The sequence below is a fragment of the Schistocerca americana genome, chromosome 1 (genome assembly GCF_021461395.2).
Source record: "Schistocerca americana isolate TAMUIC-IGC-003095 chromosome 1, iqSchAmer2.1, whole genome shotgun sequence".
NCBI classification, from domain to species: Eukaryota; Metazoa; Arthropoda; class Insecta; order Orthoptera; family Acrididae; genus Schistocerca; species Schistocerca americana.
The window spans coordinates 859,639,737-859,663,741 of NC_060119.1; the positions used below are offsets into that span (position 1 = coordinate 859,639,737).

Here is a 24,005-nt window from a genome sequence, read left to right on the forward strand (position 1 = left end):
ATGTGGAAGTTATTGATGCAGCAAGATGTTGGCTCCGCAGTCGACCAGTATAGTGGTATTATGTGGGATACAAGCCCTTCCAGTAATGTGGCGTAAGACCGTCGTATTGAACAGAGATCATGTTTAAATAGGGTTTTGTAGCCAAAAGAGTGAGGGATAGTATGGTGTATTGGAATCCTGAATAAAACCAACCTGCTTTCAGAAAAATGTGTGTTGCATTACTTATTGAATACGTCTTGTAGTAGTGTCCCACATCTCAAGAGCAAAGCTCTTCTGACACCCCGAAACTGCTGCTTGCAGACTAGGACTGCTGGACGTGTCGCAGTATTTGGCTGTGATGCTGGGGTCAGGGCTGTCCACGCCGCTGTTCCTGAGCCTCAACTACGAAGGCGTGTACCAACTGGCTGCCGGCCTCATGGTGCTGTGTCTGCTGTACTCCATCTTCCTGCTGCCAGAGACCACTGCGCGCTACACACCACCACAAGACGTGAGTTGGTAGCCTGTTTTACGCCCACCACTGAACAAGGAGAGCTGTAACATATTTATCATAAACTAACGTTAACGTGTCTCGTGTGCTTAGGGGAGCTGCAGCTGCTGCAAGGGGATCTTCCACCCCCAGCTGGTGCGCGACGCTCTCAAGACGTCCCTGATGAAGCGGCCGCACCACGGACGCACAGCCATCCTAATCGTCATCTTCGTGGCCGTCACTAGCGTCCTTATCTCCCAAGGTATGTCCACATTCACGCACTGACCTACGAAAAAACGCTACGAGCTTACTTTTGTTAATAGTCTTTTTTTTTTTTTTTTTTTGTTAAGAGTCGTACGTGTTCTAGTAGAGAATAAAATCGGAGTGAAACATCACATTGTCTTCACACTTGATATTTTCTGGTATATTCAAGCACAATTCATCAAGTCTGCTCCAGAACTATCTCCGTATTTAAAGTTGTTGGACTGCTATATACACTTACGGAAAAAAATTGCAACACCAATACATTATTAACGTAGAGTAAGGAAATTACAGGAATACATTTGTCTTGGTAACATATTTAAGTGATTAACATTGCATGATCACAGGTTAATGCAAGAGCGAGATAAGTCATTGCAAATGTGAAATTCCGGTACGCAAATAACCGTCAGACTGTTGTACGTGTGCTATATGTCAGTTTGTGGACTGGAGTTCCATGCCTGTGCACTTGGTCGGTCAATACAGCGACGGTTAATGCTGTTCGTGGATGACGCTGGAGATGTCATTCGATTATATCCCATATTTACTCGATTGGAGACGGATCTGGTGGTCGAGTGGATCAAGACAACATATCGACATTCTATAGAGCATATTGGGTTACAACAGCCGCATGTGGGAGAGCGTTATCCTTTTGCAAAACACCCCCTGGAATACTGTTCATGAATGGCAGCACGACAGGTCGAATCACCACTCTGACATACAGTTTTGCAGTCAGGGTCCGTGGGATAACCACGAGAGTGCTCCTGCTATCATCGCACCCCAGACAGGTGAAGGGTCAGAGTGTCTATGACGCAGACAGATAAGTCGCAGGCTCTAAAATGGCCTCCTTCTAACCAACACACAACCATCACTGGGACTGAGGTAGATCCAGCTTTCATCAGAAAACACAATAGACCTCCACCCTGCCCTCCGATGAGCTCTCGCTTGACACCACCGATTTTTAACAGTTCGTTACGTCAGTGTAGTGCCAACTGCTACTCGAATTGGTGCTGCAGATGTAGTACGATGCGCCAGAGCCATACATCAAAAACGATGGTATTCCTTCTCTGAAGTGCACGTGACTGTCCAGAGCCCGGACTTCTTGCAACTGTACACTCTCGTGACCGTCGCTATCAGCAGTCGCGTACAGTGGCTACACTCCTGCCAAGTGTCTACAATATTACGGAAGGAGCATCCAGCTTCTCGTAGGCCAATTACACGACCTTGTTCAGACTCAGTGAGGTGTTGAAAATTGCGTCTTTGTCGCCTTAAAAGCATTCTCGACTAAAATCAATTCGTCACGTCCAATCTCAAAGGTAACTAACTCTCACGTCTGGTACAACGTGTTTTTAAAGCCTCCTCATAGTGGCGCTACTAACTCCACTCCTATGTGACTGGTGCAGAATTTGATAAGACATTATGTTTCAGATGTAGAAACAATCCTTCCAACTTTCGTTTATGATGCACAACTTCCTCTTGGTGCTCCGATTTTTTTCCTGTCAGTGTATTTAAGATGAACTCTCTACATAGATTTCGCGGGATCACAAAGCTAAAATACTCTGGAAAACAGGAACGAAGTTCACTGCATACATTATTTTGTACGCAGTGAACAGAATGTAGTCGATAAAAAGTAAGGATACAGTTTCGATCTAAGGAGGCGTATATATATAACAAGAAGAAATCCAGATGATAAAAGGGTATTCATTGGACAGATATATTATACTACAACTGACATGTGATTACATTTTCACGCAATTTGGGCGCATAGATCCTGAGAAATCAATACCCAGAACAACCACCTCTGGCCGTAATAACGGCCTTGATACGCCTGGGCATTGAGTCAAACAGAGCTTGGATGGCGTGTACAGGTACAGCTGCCCATGCAGCTTCAACTTGATATCACAGTTCATCAAGAATAGTGGCTGGCGTATTGTGATGCGCCAGTTGCCCGGCCACCATTGACCAGACGTTTTCAATTGGTGGGAGATCTGGAGAATGTACTGGCCAGGGCAGCAGTCGAACATTTTCTGTTTCCAGAAAGGCCCGTACAGGACCTGCAACATGCGGTCGTGCATTATCCTGCTGAAACATAGCGTTTCTCAGGGATCGAATGAAGGGTGGAGCCACGGGTCGTAACAAGCTGAAATGTAACGTCCACTGTTCAAAGTGCCGTCAATGCGAGGAAGAGGTGACCGAGACGTGTAACCGATGGCACACCATACCATCACGCCGGGTGATAGGCCAGTATGGCGATGACGGATACACGCTTCCAATGTGCGTTCACCGCGATGCCACCAAACACGGATGCGACCATCATGATGCTGTAAACAGAACCTGGATTCATACAAAAATGACGTTTTGCCATTCGTGCACCCAGGTTCGTCGCCGAGTACACCATCGCAGGCGCTCCTGTCTGTGATGCAGCGTCAAGTATAACCGCAGCCATGGTCTCCGATCTGATAGTCCATGCTGCTGCAAACGTCGTCGAAGTGTTCATGCAGATGGTTGTTGTCTTGCCAACGTCCCCATCTGTTGACTCAGGAATCGAGACGTGGCTGCACGATCCGTTACAGCCATGCGGAGAAGATGCCTGTCATCTCGACTGCTAGTGATACGAGGCCGTTGGGATCCAGCACAGCGTTCCGTATTACCCTTCTGCACCCACCGATTCCATATTCTGTTTACAGTCATTGGATCTCGACCAACGCGAACAGCAATTTCGCGATACGATAAACCGCAATCGCGATAGGTTACAATCCGACCTTTATCAAAGTCGGAAACGTGATGGTACGCATTTCTCCTCCTTACACGAAGCATCACAACAACGTTTCACCAGGCAACACCGGTCAACTGCTGTTTGTGTATGAGAAATCAGTTGGAAACTTTCCTCATTTCAGCACGCTGTAGGCTTCGCCACGGGTGCCAACCTTGTGTGAATGCTCTGAAAAGCTAATCATTTGCATACCACAGCATCTTCTTCCTGTCGGTTAAATTTCGCATCTGTAGCACGTCATCTTCGAGGTGTAGCAATTTTAATGACCAGTGGTATATATATATATATATATATATATATATATATATATATATATATATATATATGTGAGGAGTATATAAAATGGAACCCCTCGTATCAACGTATTTTACGTACTCTCTGCTTCTGTAGGAGCTTGCCTGTGTTATTTTTTAAACTTGGTATGATGAAGTCAAAGATAGTTTTATTCCTTGTCCTCAATTTTTAACACAGCGTAACAGCTGTTTACCGAAGCAGAAAGTAATGTATTCTGAATTTCATGTCGAAGAATGAAGTAATTTCTCTCACTACATGTGTGCTGGTCCCTCGTTCCCACTTGACAGGTACTTTTCATGTGAATACATTTTGATGCTTAGCATCCACTCATTTTCAGAAACCTTACCCTTGTGTGTAGTTTCCCATTAGTAGAGAAGATAGAGGCAGATGACTGAATTACAACCAGTAGTTGTTTCATTGTACTAGGTAGTTTTATCAACAGCGCTTTTCAATTGTTCAGATGATATTCAGTGAATAAGTGATATCGAATGCAAAAGGTATTACATTCATCTGCAGAAACGATATAGAAACCGAAACTACAGAAGAGTATTTTATTTCAATTCGTACTTGGACCAGTACCTGGAAATACTCAACGTGCAATGCTGTGTTCCGCATTTCTAGGAGAAGGTGTTGTCTACTACCAGTTCGTGAACGCCAAGTTCCAGTGGACGATGGAGGACAATCTGCTGTTCAGATTCTTCAGCAATGGCACCACTGCTGCAGGTGAGGCTCAGCACATTAGTTCTGCTTCCTGTCACGTCCCAAAGTATTCGACGTCATTTTAGAGCTCAATACACAGATTTAACACTAAAACAGCTGAAGATGCAAAGAGATAGATAATAAATATTTATTCAACAGGACTGATCAGAAATTAGCTTTTTCTTTCAACGCGCTTAATGCTACCCTAAGTGCAGCGGCAAGTGAGTATCCAGTAAAACCATTTAGATTAGGTTTCCAATATGTGCTGCGGTGTTGGTGATCTATACGTAAGTTTATATGTCTCTTCGTTAGAAATTTTCTCCGGTTTTGCTTTTCCTTAAGGAGCTTTCTTTTGCCGAGTTTAAAATACTGTCATTAAAAATGTTCTATTGTAGAACAGACTGTTTTTCAGTAAGACTGTAAATATTCGGCTTTCTTAGATTTCATGGTTTGTTTAGAAATATCGTGCAGAGGTTTCCGAATACAGTTGTACCAGAATAGGTACTACGAGAGTAATGTTTACTAAAATCCGCACATTGCTGTGATGGATCGCAAAATGAGTTACTGTTCCAAGACAAGGCGTTCCATCGTTGCAGGAACCTTGGTGGGCGTCGTGGTGTTCGTGCGGTGGCTCAAGTTGGGCGACGGCTGGATAGCCTTCATCACTTTCTCCTGCAAGATCTCTGCAGCCGTAATCCACGCCATATCACCGGAGTCGTGGTACATGTTTCTGGGTATGTTGTCAGCTATCCTGCGAATTTTTATTTTGTGTTCGCTGAGTTATGTCCTTATTAGCAGTTATGACTATCCCTACTCCAACTCTATGTGATTCCAGTGTTTGAGTTACGTGGGTTGTTGTTCCTGTATATCATTTGCTATGTTTTCTCTGTGTTATTATACCGAGCATATTCAGAGAAAACATCGAGCAACTGTATTCATCGTCAATACCTCCACTCCTCCTCCATTCTGACACTATCGTTCTCCTCTCAATGAAATGTGTTCTGATTTGTTTGTAGGCGGAGCTATCGGCTGCTTCGGAGCCTTGATCTGGGTTATGGTAAGGGCGATGCTGACGAGGCTGGTTGCCAAGGACGAGATAGGTGAGTGCAGTTCCCTTTATAACAGCAGTTTTACGATTTATTAGCTAACTGGGATGTGATCATGAGGAAAAGAAAAAAAGATAAATTAAGTGGCAACATTCTGTAAGTCGGAGGTTTGAATGTCAGAACCGGAATGTAATAAGGGAGGTATTACATCAGAAAATGGAAATATGAAGGCTGCAACGTAGATCTATTAGGGCTTACACGAAACCCCTTGATTGCGAGGTCGCAAGCTCAATCTTCAGTTAGGCCAGTTAGAAAATGTTGTGTTAACAATTATGACAGAAAAATATTAACTGCTAATGACTCAGAATGTGCATCAGGAGGACGACAGGAAATGAGTGTCTGGGAGGTGCAGAGATCAACCATCTATGGGCTGTTTGTATTAAACTTCACAAAATGGACATCTGCGACATTCAAGAAATGCTCAAAACAAACCATTAACTTGCTCCATGAACACCAAATGAAAAATGGCGCGCCACAGTGATCTCAGAGGTTCGCACCATCAAGATCGAAGGCGAATTCCTTGGGAGTTACAAACTGCACAGGACGTTCAGCTAGGTATCCACTCTTAAAGAACGCATATAAAATCATATTCGTGTAAGGGGGTGATGAGAGCGGATGGAATGTGATGGCATGAAACCGAATGCGAAACATTCTGTCGTAGAACTTATCGTGAAACTGACTATCCTTTAACTCCTAGCTGCAGATAGCGCGATAATACGTTTTGTGGTCACGAGTAATACAAACATCCAGTTGCTGAACTTGTCCAGTGGTTCCCCGTTGTATGAACAGCAATGTCACACATATTTTAGAAGGGATAGTTTCCTCTAAAGGAGTATGATGTTTACGAGTATAAGCACCATGAATCAAGCAAAACAAGTTATTTTTACCAGCTGTTGGCCAAAAGCAGTGCTCATACCATAGCTGTAGTTTTCTCACGCCCATTTTCCCACTCTTGCTTGATGAGATGTAAATATTCAGTACTGCCCTTGCAAGATCACACACACGAGAAAGAATCGTAGGGAGCAAAGCACCACCAACTTCTCACAGCACAATAAATAACTTTCCAGTCAATTTGCCATCCAAATCAACAGTCGGCATAATTGTATATGAATACGTTAAGGCATTGATGTTAGTTGACATTGATACAGTACTCTTGGTACTCTAATTTCCAAATTTCCCTTCATATGAATTTCCTCTTGAAATCCAGATTGGTGGAGTTGGAAACAAATTTCTTTGCTTATCTGATCTACAAATTGTCGGGTCGATTCCACAGTATACTGTACATCGTCAAGATGACACTTGGTTTGAAATTTCATTACCTTACTTTTTCAATTTTGTAACGCTGTTTGAAGTTATGCAACCATCCATTGCTTCCCTTGAAATAGCTGTAATCTATGCCGCACGCAAAGTGCTTTGGATAAAGTAGTAGTAGGTCACTATCATGCGCGTCCTGTCAATTGTATCGAGCATCCTTGAAATGCGGAAACGCCAGTTTTTGCAACAAGTACGTCTTGATCTCCCTTGAATATCAGTAGTTTTTCTTATGTATTACACGGTCATACTGCTACGGACTTAATCGAAATCTATTCATAATTGTTTTCTTTTTTTTTCTTTACTATGCTGCGGATGATCTTCCATGTATGTAATTATGCTTAGTAAGCCCACTTTGGACAACAATTATCCTTTACCACATTTCATTGGAGACGAGATTTGTGGCTCCCTGTCCGAGAAGGATGGTGAACTACATGACTACATGATTTGTTTCAATATTAATTTCCCTTGTTAAGCACGCGTCGTCATCATTGTACTCCACTTGTACATTGACCTCACAGTCGAGCGTATACGACATCATGATTCCACTGACACCTCTTCCGGAAACACTGATATTTCATTTGCCTCTTCTTTCTCACTCTTCGAAATTCCTTGGGTTCCTTTCTGACGATATGTTAACTTTGGCAACTGTTGTTGTAGAAATAACGCAATGTTTGCCTTGTTTATCGTTGCCATTGCTCTGCTTTATATCAACACCACTAGCCCTGTAGCACTGTTGAGTTACTCATCGAATAAACAGTTGAACTACGCTCCGTAGCCTCATGCTGTGCTCACAATTGGATATCTCCAGTCCCAAACCCTATCTCCACTAGCAGCCAATATTGTGGGTTGCCTGGTAGACAATACGTGGGGCGTCGAATACCGTAAACATCATTGGCCTTTTGCGGCCTCGCACTCAAGGAGTTCCTTGTTAGTGAATTGAAATGGAAGGAGGATGAGGGCATATACTGAAAAAATAAAAAAAATAAAAATTGGTAATGTCAATCACGTCAGGAAATGGCATGAAGGGAGTAAGATCCACTATGGCTACTGGGGTAGGGCAAGATGTGAGTGACACTGAACAGTTCAGAGATAGGATTATTCTCAACAGAAGCTAAATCCATTGAAAGAGAACAATTACAGTTCAGTTACAACTGCCAATACCACAAGCAGCATACGACGAGTTAGCAGGTGTATATGATGGAAGTGAACGCGGTACACAACACGTAAAGGGAAACTTTTATGTAATAATCCAGGGGCTTTGGAACACTATAGTAGAAGGAAGAAATAATAGACAGAGCTGTCGGGGAATACATGTTCGGCAATAAGAATGAAACAGGAGAAAGAAATCTTGAATTCTACAACGGATTTCCGCTAGTAATTGAAAATTTTCTATTCAAAAATAACAAGAAGATACCGACTGGATTACGTCATTGTCAGACAGATATTTCGAAATCAAATATTAGATTGTAAACCGTACCAAGGAGCAAACATAGACTCTTATCGTAATTTAGTAATTGTGAGGAGCCGCTACGGTCGCAGGTTCGAATCCTGTCTCGGGCATGGGTGTGTGTGATGTCCTTAGGTTAGTTAGGTTTAAGTAGTTCTAAGTTCTAGGGGACTGATGCCCTCAGATGTTAAGTCCCATAGTGCTCAGAGCCATTTGAACCATTTGAATAGGTTCGACATTAAGAGATTTGTTGGCGAGAACCATTGTAGAAATAAGTGGGATACTGAAACATTGAGGAATGATGAGCTACGATTCCTGATCCCTAAAGCTGTAGCTATTGGAGTAATGAATGTTATTGTATTAGTTAGTTGAGGATGAATTGTCATTACTAAAAGCGGTAATCACAGTAGTTAGACAAATACAGATATAAGAAAGGTAACTGGGAAGGGATAATAGGTGAACGAGGAAATGCTGCTATTAATAGACAAAAGGAGAAAATACAAATACATTCAGATAAAATTTTCGGAGAATTTAAAACCAAAGACATTACCATCAAAAGTGAAAACAATTTCTAGCCTTAGACAAGGAAGAGAGAGCGGTTTGTTGGAAAAGGTGCATTGAGTGTCTCTACGAAGGTTTGGAATTGTGTGCTTAACTGATAGGAGAGGAAATAAGCTGTCGGTGTGAAGAGTATAGAGCGTCCATTCCAACAAATTTTTCTACCATGGAAAAAAAGAGAATAAGCCCTTGATGGACGAATAAAGGAGAATTAAGGAGACTACCACACTTGCTAAGAGAGCATTCCTCGAGGAAAGAAGTCGACTAGTATCGGACATAAGCCTTGATTTGAGGAAGACGTTCCTGAGGAACGTATGTCTGGAGCACAAAATTCTTTGGTTTGTGGATTTGAGATGTGGTGTTACACAAGGCTGCTGAAAATCAATATGAGGAATGAAGAGGCTGTTTGAAAGCCACTGCATCCATGTGACCGCATTGTGGAGAGAGATGAGCAGCGCCCGTCTGTTCTGTGTGTCCACAGGCCAGGTGTTCGCGCTGGCGGTGACGCTGGAGTCGCTGTGTCCACTGGTGGGACCTCCCGTCTACAGCGCCGTCTTCAAGGCGACCATCGAGTCCTTCCCTGGCGCCTTCCACCTGCTCTCCGCCGCCATCATGGCGATCGACCTCACGCTGCTCCTGTGAGTCAAACTTTTATTGTTTTCGCCCCAAACGAACGAACGGTGAAATGACGACACGTTCAGAAACCGTAATCCGCGTGTTCAAAAGTGAGCCAAGGCAGTGAGGGATGGTCGTCTTACACAGATTATTTAGCTTGATTGTTAGAAGATACATTTTAGAATGTTTTGATGGGCTAATTCCATTTTCCAGTCTGAGAGGACTCAAAGCAGTAAGCACTCGCAACACACTTGAAACATCGCCTGTGAAAGACGACGCCAGCAATAGTAAATGTATTGTGCGAAAAAGCTTCAGAGTTTTATTTTTCGCACAATACTCCCAAGCTGGGCGAAAACACCGAAATATGCACTGTGTAACGCGTGTAAGTGCAGATATTCCTATTGGTGACTGAGGGTGAAGTTCCGAACAACGTTACGTCGGTGTTTGCGTTATTTGTCAACTAGCTATAGGAATTACAAGTCGTATGTTTTTAGATCGGTTAATACCTCCAAGTACATGTTTATTTTCCCCAGCGTCTTCTAACCAAACTGCGTGCCTATGGAATATCGCCTCAGTTGTGCGACTGGATTCGTGATTTCATGTCAGATAGGTCACAGTTCGTAATAATAGACGGAAAGCCATCGAGTAAAACAGAAGTAATATCCGGCGTTCCCCAGAGAAGTGTTAAAGGCCCTCTATTGTTCCTCATCTATGCTGAAGTGTGGACATGCGCACACCCAACAATTATACCGACAGGCATAGTTCACATAGTGATTAAGTAACGACTGTGCAGAAAACATCGCATAGTAAACTAACGTCGATTTGCAGTAGGGATTTGGAACATATACTGTGTTCGAACGTTATGAATTACCTTGAAGAAAACGATTTATTGATACGTAGTCAGCACGGATACAGAAAACATCGCTCTTGTGAAACACAACTATCTCCTTATACTCATGAAGTAATGAGTGCTATAGACAGGGAATGTCAGATTGATTCCATATTTTTAGATTTCCAGAAGGCTTTCGACACCGTTCCTCATAAGAGTCTACTAACCAAACTGCATGCCAATGGAATATCGACTCAGTTGTGCGACTGGATTCGTGATTTCCTGTCAGAAAGCTCACAGTTCGTAGTGATAGACGGAAAGTCATCCGGTATAACAGAAGTAATATCCGGCGTTCCCCAAGGAAGTGTTATAGGCCCTCTATTGTTCCTGATCCATATTAACGAGATAGGAGACAATCTGAGTAGACCTATTACATTGTTTGCAGTTCATGTTGTCATTTACCGTCTAGTAAAGTCATCAGATGACCAAAACGAATTGCAAAATGATTTAGACAAGATATATGCATGGTGCGAAAAGTGGCAATTGACACTGAATAAGGAAAAGTGTGAAGTTATTCACATGAGTACTAAAAGAAATCAGCTAAATTTCGATTACGCGATAAGTCACACAATTCTTATGGCTGTAAATGCAACTAAATACTTAGGGATTACAATTACAAATAATCTAAATTGGAACGATCACATAGATATTGTTGTGGGTAGAGCAAACCAAACACTGCGGTTCATTGGCAGAACACTTAGCAGGTGCAACAGGTCTACCAAAGAGACTGCTTACATCACGCTTGTCCGCCCTACTCTGGAGTATTGCTGTGCGGTGTGGGATCCGCATCAGGTGGGACTGACGGATGACATCGAAAAAATGCAAAGAAGGGCAGCTCGTTCTGTATTATCGCGAAATTGGGGAGATGGTGCCACAGACATGGTGCGTGAATCGGAGTGGCAATCATTAAAACAAAGGCGTTTTTCGTTGCGACGGGATCTTCTCATAAAATTTCAATCATCAGTTTTCTCCTCTGATTGCGAAAACATTCTGTTGGCACCGACCTACATAGGAAGAAATGATCATCACGATAAAATAAGAGACATCAGGGCTCACACAGAGCCGCGCGCTCTAGGGTGTCTTGTCACGGTCCGCGCTTCTCCACCCCCCCCCCCCCCACCCCCACCTCACTACCACCACCACCCCCCCAACCCCCGGCACCGCCCCCCGTCGGAAATTCGAGTCCTCCCTCAGGCATGGGTGAGTGTGTTGTCCTTAGCGTAAGTTTGGTTATGTTGGATTAATTAGTGTGTATGCCTAGGGACCACTGACCTTAGCAGTTTGGTCCCATAGTCCTTACAACAAATTTCCAATTTTTGCTCGCACAGAAAAATTTAAGTGCTCGTTTTTCCCGCGCGCCATTCAAGAGTGAAACGGTAAAGCGACAACTTGAAGGTAGTTTACTGAACCTTCTGCCAGGCACTTTATTGTGAATAGCAGAGTAATCACGCAGAAGTATGTAACGTGTTTATGGGAAGACTGTTCGGCAAAGAGAAAAAACAGTCAACACACCGACGTGTGTACCTATTAAGGTGCCAAATACCCGTTACACCCTGTATATTTTAACTACGAGGATTGCCCAGAAAGTAATGCAACACATTTTTTTTTTCTCAGTCGAAAACTGCTACAAATGCGGAAAGTTACGTATGTATTGTTTGAAGTCTCCTGAGATAGCACGCCAAGTTTCCGTCACTTCCGACGGATAGCGTAGCTGCATGATAGTTTCAAAATGGCGTCTATAGTTGATGTACGTTACAAGCAACGTGCCGTCCTTGAATTTCTCACTGCAGAGAAAGAAACTGTAGGGAATATTCACAAACGCTTGTGCAAAGTCTATGCAGCATCTGTTGTCGACAGAAGTACAGTTAGTCGCTCGACACAGAGGGTGAGGTCAACCAGAAGGCGGTTCGGAGGAGCTCCACGATTTGCAGCGGTCAGGCAGACCATCCACGGCTGTCACCCTACAGCCCTGACTTGGCCGCCTCGGAATTCCACTTGTTTTGGCCATTAAAGGATACCATTCGTGGAAGACATTTTGAGGACGATGAGGAGGTGATTCACACAGTGAAGTACTGGCTCCGCCATCAGGACAAGGATCGGTACCGACAGGGCATACACACCATTGTTTCGCGCTGGAGGGAGACCATAGAACGGGATGGAGATTATGTGGAAAAATAGCATTTTTATTTCGTTTGTTTAATTCTCATTTTGTTCAATAAAGAATTGTTGAAGAAATAATCCTCGTAACTGCCGCTTATCTCGCGCTTAACATTGTCACTCCACCGACAGAATTAAGTACCTTATCAATGCAGGGCGCTACTCTATTGTTGACGAGCACAAATTCTTTGCTAATGTTGTATAAAGTTGGTCTTGTTCATAGGCGCCCACTCATCTGTATTTGCAGTACAGACTTTTTCTTCAAAATTTTTATTGAGAACTGTCACGTATATGCAGAGCTAACTGTGAGTCTGCTAAGTTACAGGTTTAGACTATTCTGGTATTACATTGTCGAGCGTGATGTAGAAGACTGTGCGTGGCCTTTGCAGTTGCTCACTAATTTAGATTCAGTTGCTTGTCATACTCTGAGCAGAAAATTATACCGTTTATTTCGTCTCCAAGGTTTCAGTGTCATGCTACAATGATAATGACTGCGAACGTTTCCACAACGGCAATATCCAACTTTAGAAACGGACCCGTCCGATATCTCTTTAGCAAGCGGAGTCATCTTCTGTAAGCGGCAATCAAATGAAAACGAGACAGATGGAAAAAAGTAAGTAAATGCTTATTACTCCAAAAGTAATAGTCATACCTAGTAATATATTTATCCCGTTGCGAGACTAGACGGTCAATACCTTTATGGAAGCATGTTTGCGGCCGCCTACGGAACCATGATTGTATCCAAACTCTTCCCATGCGTTCTCCATGTGTTTGGAACCCTGAAGGAAGACATTTGCGTCCATCGATTTGCATCGGAGGTAGAGGTTGTACGCCCGGGAACAATCACGGTTCCGTAGGGAACTGCAAACATTTCTCATTGAAGGCGTTCACCGTATTGTCTCACAGTGGGATAAATGTAGATGGTTTGGATAAAAAGTAGCGGCAACATTGTTATAATTCGTGCCAGACTTTATTGACAGTCATTCACCGTATACATGCCCTTAATATAATCGCCCCGCATCTCGATCTCCTCCCCCCCCCCCCCCCACATAGATGGGATGCCTCGTACACTGCCAGCGCGTTCTTCTTTGTCGATGTCTCGCAAGGATCGCCATATAGCACGGATGACATCTTATCTTGCGTTGTAGCACGTCTAACACAAAGGTTTCTTCCTTTTGGTGGACAGGTCGTAATCGCACGGACTCATATCGAGTGAAACGATGGATGCTCCAGTATATCCCACCTCCACGTATTCAGGCGTTCCTACGCGGGGTTCGCCGTATGGCATCGTGCACTGTCATTAAGCATGATGGATGCAGTGCCAAAAGGTGCCACCGCTTTCTTGTTAGAGCGGGTAAATGACGATGTCACAAGAAATCGCAGTAGCAGGCGGCAGTGACCGTCTGCACATGTACTACAACATATTACAGGATTAACCCACGGATATCGTAAGCCACAATAACAATCACTTTGCGACAATCTCATTTATGGGCGAGGAGAAACATGGCGTTTCCATTCATTGGATTGTCCCTTTAATCGTCGTTCGTAATACCGAGCCCAGCGTTCGCGTTCCCTGAATGAGCAATTTCACTGCAAGTTCGTAACGTTGCCACTGTTGTACCTCGATCATTGCATGCAGTAACCGAAGTGAGAGAAGACATCGTCCGTGCCATAGGGAGGTTCTTGCGAGACTTCGAAAGAGACGGACGCGCTGACGGTACACGAGACCTTCCACGTGCGTGTGTGTGTGTGTGTCGGGGGGGGGGGGGGGGGGAGGGGGGGGGGGAAGAGATCGAGATGCGAGACGATTATATTAAGGGCATGTAATACGGTGAACATATGTCAGGTAAAGTGTGGTATGAAATATAACAGTGTTGCCACTACTTTTTACCCAGCCCATGTGTTAACAGTTACGGCCATTACTTTATGTGAAATAGTAAACAGTTTATGAAAATTTTTTCATCGATCTCGCTTTCATTTGATCGCCCCTTATAGTTCTCTGGAGACATCTCTCCTCTGTCACTTGCACAGCACAAACATGGCAGTAGTATACTAAGCAACGTCTGTCGCCAACATCCAGAAGGACACTAACCAACTTCCAGAGCCATAAAATTTATTCGTTACAGAGGGACGCTTGTTGTCAATTCACGTATCAGATACACCGCGGCTTTCTGAGGCTACACTGAGTTTTACATGGCAGTGTGATTATAGTAGACACAGACAGACACTGCCATTTTATCGATGAGGGCTGCTTCAGTGTATCAGTCAGAAACAGAAAATTCGATTTCCTTCGGTAGAAGTGATAAATAAACCAGCATGAAATTTTCGTCATGTTCGAAAAATATGTGCCCATAAATTGACACCATCTCGAACTCGACTGGAATTGGAAGAGATCAGAGATCAGATCGCTCTCGTTAGGGAGAATGCAGATCCCCAAGGCAGTGAGCTACGTGTAACACTTGTTGCAATAGTTGTCGTTGACATTACATCCGCAGTCAAGACGCCTGTCAAAAGTCCACTGATAGTGGATGAGTTGGCCATTTTCCTTTCTTTTTTCGATCTTACAACCACAATGCAGCAACTACAGCTGGCAATTACGAGGTTAGAAAAATGGGCTAATACAAATGGTTTAGGGTTCTCATCAGAGAAAACTATTTGTGTAAATTTTAACCGTTCACGTCGGAGCTATAACCAACCATCTCTCAAAATGGATAACAATGTCTTAAGTTTTAAGGAATATGTGTGATATCTGGGCCTAATGTTCGACACGAAAATAACCTTGCTATCGTACCTAAAACACCTAAGAACAAAGGGCGTAATACTATTTTTGAATGCCTCTGCGGAAATATTTGGGGCGCAGACAGGTCCCGTCGAGCGCAGTTTTATAGAACTTTTTTAATACCCCGACTAGAGTGAGGCAACGTTGCGCGTGGATCAGCACTTCACTAATGCAGTCTACGAAGACGGCTCCCCACGGCAAGAATGGCCATGAAAAAATTATCATTTCCCCAGTCATTGCTATTTAGTGTAACGCATCGTTAAAACATTGATCGGACATTCAGGAGGCGGCCACATGCGACCAATCCACCCAGGAATGTCTTATCGACCTAGATGTATCATATCTTCTGGTAACGAAACAGTGATGAAAAAAATTACCACCTTGGCGTCTTCAGAGAATCAAAGTGATTTGAAGCCTGATAGAATGAAAGAAATAGTGTACTTCACATTACGTTTCTTTCCTTTTTCTCAATTTTAAGATTGTGTCAAGTTTTTATCCTCATATACAGGGATGGACCTAAGCAGGAGTATACACACGGCTGTTGAGCTGTCTTCCGTGGTAGGATCTTCAGGACTCGCCTCCCGAAACAAATAAGAAATTGTGATCCCGAAGTACACGCAGTCCTGAAAGGAAACGAGCAGGTGAGACGCTGGCACAACAGAAGATTTCTCGTCTCCTCGCGCAGTGCCTCGCAATCTGTACAATAAATAACTTCAGTAGAAAAACTTGCAACAGATTCAAAAACAAGACAAAGAAGTGCTATTCTACTAGGTAGCGGGGCAGTTAGGATACGGGAAAATAATGCAGCTGACAAAGCAGCCAGGGAAACGTGTAGGGGAGCGGTTGCGATTCGGTGCGCCAACCTCGTGCATGCTACGTCGCATTGTCAGGCGAAGGATCATGCGTCAGTGAGATGATATTGGTCGGCAAACTGCGGTCAACCAAATCGAGCACACAGGCACGGCGAACCTAATTCCAGTCTCACCAATGATAGGAAATGATAGTCAGTTGGTTAAGAATAGGACACTGTCCATTTCTCCGGCTGGGTGACCACCGATGTGTGGAGCCTATGGAATATCATTTTCGGTGCAACATATTTTAACTACATGTGTTTCATATGCTGGCCTATGGGCAAACCTCTGCGTGGCTGGAGATACATGCACCATCTTATCTGACAGTGACAACAGTGTAACATGCATTTTAGAATTTTGTGAAGTATCAGGTCTCTTACCTAAAGTTTTGGAGCCAGGAAGTCCATGAGCTCTGAGTGGATAACTCGGCCCGTATGTTTTATTCAGTCAAATGTAACAGGTACTTTATTTTATTTTGCTGATTATCTTTCCATTAAACAACATCTCAGGCCTGGATCAGTACAGTTTTCTTCAACTACGAAAAGGCTACTGTGAGTGGAGACACTAATTAATCACCCTCTACAGAAACAGTGAGCTGAATGTTTTAAAAGTCATATTTCAGTCTACCACAACGAGGTTATCTCCAAAGAATTCATGGATATATGATCGATCGACTTTGTAAGTGACGAAGCCCATATTCGTGTCTACATACGTTCTACAGAAAACTGGGGAACCGTCGCAGCAATTTCGCTTGTGAAAACAGTCAGCGTTCAAACTCAATATCATCATCACTGAGAAAATTTCGACAACGCCGTTCAGCAGGTAGATATAGAACTACGAGGTTTTACAGCACACTGCGAGAACTGTTCAACTTGTCTAATTGGGCACACGGGATCTGTCTTGGTTCGATCCTAAGTTGTGAAGTCGGTTATATCAGCCAGTTTTACTGTCGTTTTAGAAGGTTTAGCACATGCATCTGGATAAATACTTAGCATGGATTAGTCTTTACACCAACTAAATAGAACAGATTTGCTCGACTTTGAGTACGCCATTCAAACATACAAATTAGAAGGCATGGACAATGCGACGGCCTTACCCCATCTTACATGGAGGAACTGTTTGCCCTTCATGGGTACCACTCTACTGGTCGGCGTCGGAGAACGCCTTGTTGCATCAATAGCCTCCGCATCATCCACGTGCAGCTTCCCATAGTGCATCCTTCAATGGGTCAAACAGATGGCAGTCGGAATGTGCGAGATACGAGCTCCTGGGTGGATGAGGAAGAACAGACCAGTGAGGTTCTGTGACCTCCTCTCGGTGCGCAGACTTGTGTGAGGCCTTGCGTTGTTATGAAGAACGAGAAGTTCGTTTCTATTTTTGCGGCGACGAACATGCTGAAGTAGTTTCTTCAATTTCCTGAGGGTAGCACAATACTTCATAGTTGATCGTTGCACCATGAGGGAAGACATCAAACAAAATAACGCTTTCAGAGTCCCAGAATACCGTCCCCATGATTTTACTGAGGGTGCGATATTGATCTTTTTATTCACGGGAGAGGTGGTGTGTCGCCACTCTATGGTTTGCCGTGTGATTTCCGGTTAGAAGTGATGAACCCATGTTTCATCGTCTGTGATAATGTTAGGCAGTAAATTTTCACGATTAGCATCGTAGCCCGCAAGCAATACCGCACAGACGGCCCTTCGTTGCTCTCTATCGTCTTCTGTTAGGCGGCGAGGAAACCAACGGGCACACACCTTTGAGTACCCCAACTGGTTGACGAGTGTGTCACCACTACAGACGTCCAGTAGAGCAGCGAGGTATTTGATTGCGATCCGTCGATCACCTCGAATAAGAGTGTCCGCACGTTCCAACATTGCAGGAGTTACAGCTTTGTGTGGCCGGCCGGCACGTGGGAGATGGAACAGGTTTGCGTGACCTTGTTGTGAAGGTGACAGACGTCTCGCCCAAAGACTCACCGTGCTTTTCGTCGCTTCCAGGTCTCCGAACACATTCTGTAAGTGCCTATGAATATCTGAATGCCCTGGTTTTCCGACAAAAGTAACTCAGCGACAGCTCTCCGCCAGATTACACATCTGTTACAGACGCCGTTTTGAAGGCTATCTACAGCATCGACACCAATTGGAATTTCATGAAACTATAGGGGCTGAAGCGTGATTATTCCTCGATGTCCCACAGCAAATACTACATTTTTTCAACAGAAAAAGGCCGAGGAAAAAATGTATTGCGTTGCTTACTGAACACCTCTCATACGACAATAGCTCTTTCTGCCTACTTATGCGCAGTACGTTACATTTGTTTATGTTGTGTATCAGTTTCCATTCCCAGCACCAAGCAACGATCGTCTGAAGGTCATCCTGCATTTCACTATAATTTCCTGTGTCAATTTAACGTTTTCGTATACAAATTGTAATATTCTTTGTGCGTAAATTATACCAGTATCTCACAACTACTTTTGCGAGCTATGTGCTGGATTTCACAACGTAAAAAAAATGGAGGGTTGGGCATGACTCCTTATTTGAACTTTGTCTCTGCACGTTCAGAAATTGTATCGCTCTTTTAAAAATCAGAGGTTGTGTTAGAAAAAAAAGTGTTTGCGACTCTGTATGCTGATACCGTAGAGCGATTTTAGTATACGCGAAGTTTTCTGTATGTAAAAGAAACATGCGAGAAACACTCAACCTTTATCACCAGTGTTAAAAGGTGTGGAACGATGGTTTACCTGTGGACATGTTACTCTCGTAATATACCTGTGACACTGTTAGATTATAGATACAATCCTGAGAGGTAAATCGGTCAGGAAATGAGCGATCGTGGATAATCGGCTAGATGCTCTAATTACGACACTCTTTGACATTGAATCTCAGTGGACACAAGTAAAAGACAAAAAGAATTGGAAATTATTAAATCAATTGCCTCCAGCAATGGGTACAATCCTGCTATAACAGATAATACATTTACTAATCCATGCTACAAAATTAAATCAACCGACTGCTGAACAGCCACTCACTAACAAGAAGACCACATTTATAAGCCTGCCTTTCCTAGGAACATTTCTAAGCAAATTGTCAACTTCTTCAAGACATACAACATAAAAATAAGCTTCTTCACCAACAACGAAATACAAAATAAAATCATACACAGCACCAAAACCACTATACAACAGTATCAAAAGTCAGGTGTATACAAGCTCATTTGCAACACATGTCCAAGCTCCTATATTGGACAAACTGGTAGAAGTTTCATAACAAGAGTTAAGGAACACATGGCTGCACCCGTCTTAACAACCTGAACAAATCCAGGTTTGCATACACTTTCCCCAACACAATCAATCTGCAAACAACGTAGAACAAAACCTCCAAATACTCCAATTTGCCAACAAAGGCATTATATTTGTCCTTCTTGAATAAACTGAAATATTTATCAACACAAATACAGTATCTGACAAATACAGTATCTGACAAATACAGTATCACCAAACTGAACTGAGAAACAATTTTTTCTTTCAGAATTTCGCACATTTGCTAATTCAAAACAAGTAATCAGTCAATAAACCCTACACAGCCTCCCAAACCCTGTCCCCTATAACCTCCTCCCCTAACCACCCCCTATCCCTATCTTTACATCCTAACTACGCAGGTGTCAACATAAATATCCAACCTCAGAATAAAACCTGTAGGATATTTCTAAATGTTGAGGCCCGCTTCTGTTAACATAAACCAGTACTTTTATACATGTAGCTAAAGCAAGCAGAATCTGCCCTTACTAGTATTCCAGATCATGTTAATGTTGGAACAGAAATGAGTCAATAATTCATTTGAAATTTTGTTCTTGTTTTAAATTTAAGTAATATAAACAGCTTCAGTTCATTACAAATAGTATAACTTTTATAAATAATGCCTCCAGCTGAAATAAACAGAATCTGCCTTTACTAATATTCAAGATCACGTTAATGAAAGAACAGAAGTAACTCAAACGTGCATTTGAAATCCATGGCCATACTAACAGTTTTAGTTCATTACAAATACTATAACTGTTATTCATATTATCTCTAGCTAAAATAAACAGAATCTACTCTTACTAATGTTCCAGATCATGTTAATTTAAGAACAGAAATAAGTCAGCAGCTTATTTGAAGTTTTGTGATTGCTTTAAATTTAAATATAAAGTGCATGGTCATACAAACACCTGAATTTCGTTGCAAATGCTATAATTCTGTATAATTTTATTACTGGGCATTCACGTTAATGCCAATCTTGATTAAAGTATTTGTTCGTAAATTGACTGTATTATAAGTTAATATACGAATAGAAATAAGATATCAGATCGCTTAATGTTTGTTCTTGTAGTAATTTATTGCTGCATTCATTTTATTTTGAGCTCTCATGCTAACGCCAGTTCTGATTAAAGTTTGTGCCCATATACACTTTAACACATGTAAACAAGAACAAATAACACCTCTCACCAAAATAGGCCCATTTCATATCTTCACGTCAAGATCTTTGTAACAATCAACAGTTGTATACCACACGCAGGATGCAGGCAAAGTTTCGCTATCACAGTGCATCTACATCTACATCCATACTCCACAAGCCACCTGACGGCGTGTGGCGGAGGGTACCTTGAGTACCTCTATCGGTTCTCCCTTCTGTTCCAGTCTCGTACTGTTCGTGGAAAGAAAGATTGTTGGTATACCTCTGTGGACTCTATTTGTAACACCTTAGCCAGAGTCGAACGCGGCCTTCAGGCTTGGATCAGAGTCGAAAGTCTAAACCAGAGACGGTATCGGATACGAATTTCCCGACCGCCGCTATCAGGTGGGAGTTGTAGGGTTTCCCCTAATAGGTCAGGCGTGCACTACACGCAGTAAGCGGCTACTACAGTAGCGGAGTACGTGTGTTATGCACGTGGGGGTTTTTAGCTTGGAGGTATCCCTCTCCCTTGGTATCAGAAATGAACTACCTGTCTAAATCGAAGATATATCAGCCACAGTATTGTCAGAGAATGTTCACTCCCGCAGATCATATATAGAGAAGGTTAATATTGTAACCTCCCAACAGTTTATTAAGTGTAACCTCCCAACAGATTATTTCCGTAACCACGGAATAAAAATGGGGACTAACCTCCCAATGAAAATGTGACTCACATATAACCTTTCAATAAGTAACTGACAGTGAATTTAAACTGGAAAATCTAGACGTCAGCAACGCTGCGTCATGGCCCTGAAAAGTCATTCTGAATAAAGTGAAGATTCTTACCCCAATTAAGTCGGCGGATAACGCGTATATATCTGCTCCTATAAGAAATTTTTCTGGCCCAGCGCAGTGCAATGCTGGCCACTAGATTTTGTTATGAATGAAAAACAACTGATTTTATTTACGATAATTATCTATGACTGTGGATAGGAGAAATTAGTAAAAACTTTGAATTCAGATGAATGACTGTCAAAAGCTCTCTTTATAAGAAAGATTATTATTGGAAAAATTATTGAAAATTATTTACGTGTGACTTCAATATAAGAATAGTACGAAATGAGTTGCTGCAAATTACATATGCGCTCGGCAATCAATAATAATGTTTGCTTTTAACTTATACTACATCGCTCAGGCACCACCATCGATCTCCACGACCGGCCTTGGTAACTCCATACAGGACACAAGTGCTCTATGTGAGTTATAAAACTAGGTAACTGCTCTCTAAGAGCGACCTGGCCCAACCGCCCGACTGCGAGCTACTACTCCTACTGCTGCCGACACTGCTCTCTGGTCTGCGATTCTATTGTAGCTTACATATGGCAGGCAGCGCGTGAGCAATCCATCGAACTTATATCTACTCGAGTGCGCTAGCAATAAATTCCTTAGTCATGGACCTCTTACAATATGATATTAGAAAACTCAAGGAGCATCCATGATAAGGTCCCAGAATTAGTGCTTGTTACTGAAGATTATAGTGCTCAAATAATATCACTAACAGAAAGTTGGATGAAAACGGCAGTGTATAGCAACAAAATCCTACATTCAAATTAGAATAGTTATCGTAAGGATAGATAAGTCATCAATGGTGGTACTGTATTTATTACAGTAAGGAAGTCGATCATTTCTAGCGAGGTTATTACACATTCCGAATGAAAACTAATTTAGTGTAAATTAATGTGGGTGTTTTTAAGCATCGAACGTGGGTCAAAACTGTAATCGGATGGTTATTGTGTTAGGAGATGGAATGGTAGAACGCTTCAGGCAGAACTTGGATAATTCCGTTAGTAATTTTGCCGTTGTAATTCGGCGGAGGGGGGGGAAGGGAGGGGGGTATTTGTGTGATATTGTTCCGAATCCCTTGAGCGAAAATTACATCGAACAGATAGTTAAAGAACATACTTGTGAACGTAACGTCTTAGACATCCTAGCAACAAACAGTTTTGAACTTCTCGGCTCAGTTAATGCAGAGGAGGATATCAGCGATCATAGGGCTGTGAAAGCGTCTATCACTACGGGTATTACAGTGAATGTTAAGAGAGGTAAGAAAATATTTTTGCTTAACTAGTGACAGGATACAAATCATAAAGTATCTTAGTAGTCACCATCAATTATTCAGTGCTGGGGACGAAGGCGTGGAGCACTAATGGGAAAAAAGACTCAGAGGCATCGTTCAATATGCCTTAGACAAGTATGTTTAGCAAGGTCTTAGGGGGTGGAAAGGCCCACAGTGGTATAATAGCCGTGTAAGAATACTGATACGTAAAGAAAGACAGCTTTATCACAGATTCAAGAGAAGTCAAAACCTAGCTGACTAGCAAAAACTGAACGAAGCGAAAATGAGCGTAAGGAGGGCAATGAAAGAAGTGTTCAGTGACTCTGAAGGTAAAATTTAGTCTACCTATCTAACCACTAACCCTAAGAGGTTTTGGTCGTACGTAAAATCAGTAAACGATTCGAAATCATCTGTTCAGTCACTCATTGACAATTATGGTAGAAACGGAAAATGACAGAGAGAAGACCGAAATACTGAATTCGGTATTCTGAAATTGTTTCACTGCGGAAGATCACAATACGGCCCCTCTTTTCGATCATCGTACGAAGTTCGAAATGGCAGATATTGAGACAATTCATCGTGGAACAGCCTCAATCGCTTTGTAATGGAAAGGCATTACGGCCAGAAGAGATACCCATGAGTTTCTACGTAGATTATGCGAAGGAACTTGCTTTCGTATTAAGTATCTCAAGGTAATGTAATTCACAGCGGCTCACAAGATGGTTGTTCGATCGATTCTTGAGTACTGTTCATTAATCTGGAGCCGTTACCAGGCAGGACTGATGGAAGAGGTAGAGAAGATCCAACGAAGAGTGCCTTTCGTCACGGGTCCGTTTGGTCTTCGCGATTGCGTTACATAGATGCTCAACAAGCTCCAGTGACAGTCAAGAGAGGCGTTGTGCATCCCAGAGAGGTTCAAATGGTTCAAATGGCTCTGAGCACTATGGGACTTAACTTCTGAGGCCATCACCCCCCTAGAACTTAGAACTACTTAAACCTAACTGACCTAAGGACGTCACGCACATCCATGCCCGAGGAAGGATCCTAACCTGCGACCGTAGCGGTCGCGCGGTTCCAGACTGAAGCGCCTAGAACCACTCGGCCACTCCGGCCGGCTACAGAGAGGTTCGCCTATTAAAATTGCGAGAGAGTGTTTTCCTGGAAGAGGCGGAAAGCGTATTACTTCCTCACACATACCTCTCGCTAAATGACCACAACGATAAAATTAGAGAAATTAGAGCTAATGGAGAGGC

At 42.8% G+C, this 24,005-nt stretch overlaps 1 protein-coding gene across 1 annotated transcript in view; it reads left to right on the forward strand.

Moving 5' to 3' along the window:
- LOC124594717 (proton-coupled folate transporter-like) overlaps window positions 1-24,005 on the forward strand; it is a 74,145-nt gene that overhangs the window by 43,941 nt on the left and 6,199 nt on the right. Inside the window, exons 5-10 of the mRNA XM_047133087.1 lie at window positions 301-487; window positions 581-728; window positions 4,413-4,514; window positions 5,087-5,224; window positions 5,507-5,590; window positions 9,397-9,553. Of these exons, the coding sequence (XP_046989043.1) occupies window positions 301-487; window positions 581-728; window positions 4,413-4,514; window positions 5,087-5,224; window positions 5,507-5,590; window positions 9,397-9,553 (816 nt within the window). The remainder of the gene's footprint in view (window positions 1-300; window positions 488-580; window positions 729-4,412; window positions 4,515-5,086; window positions 5,225-5,506; window positions 5,591-9,396; window positions 9,554-24,005) is intronic.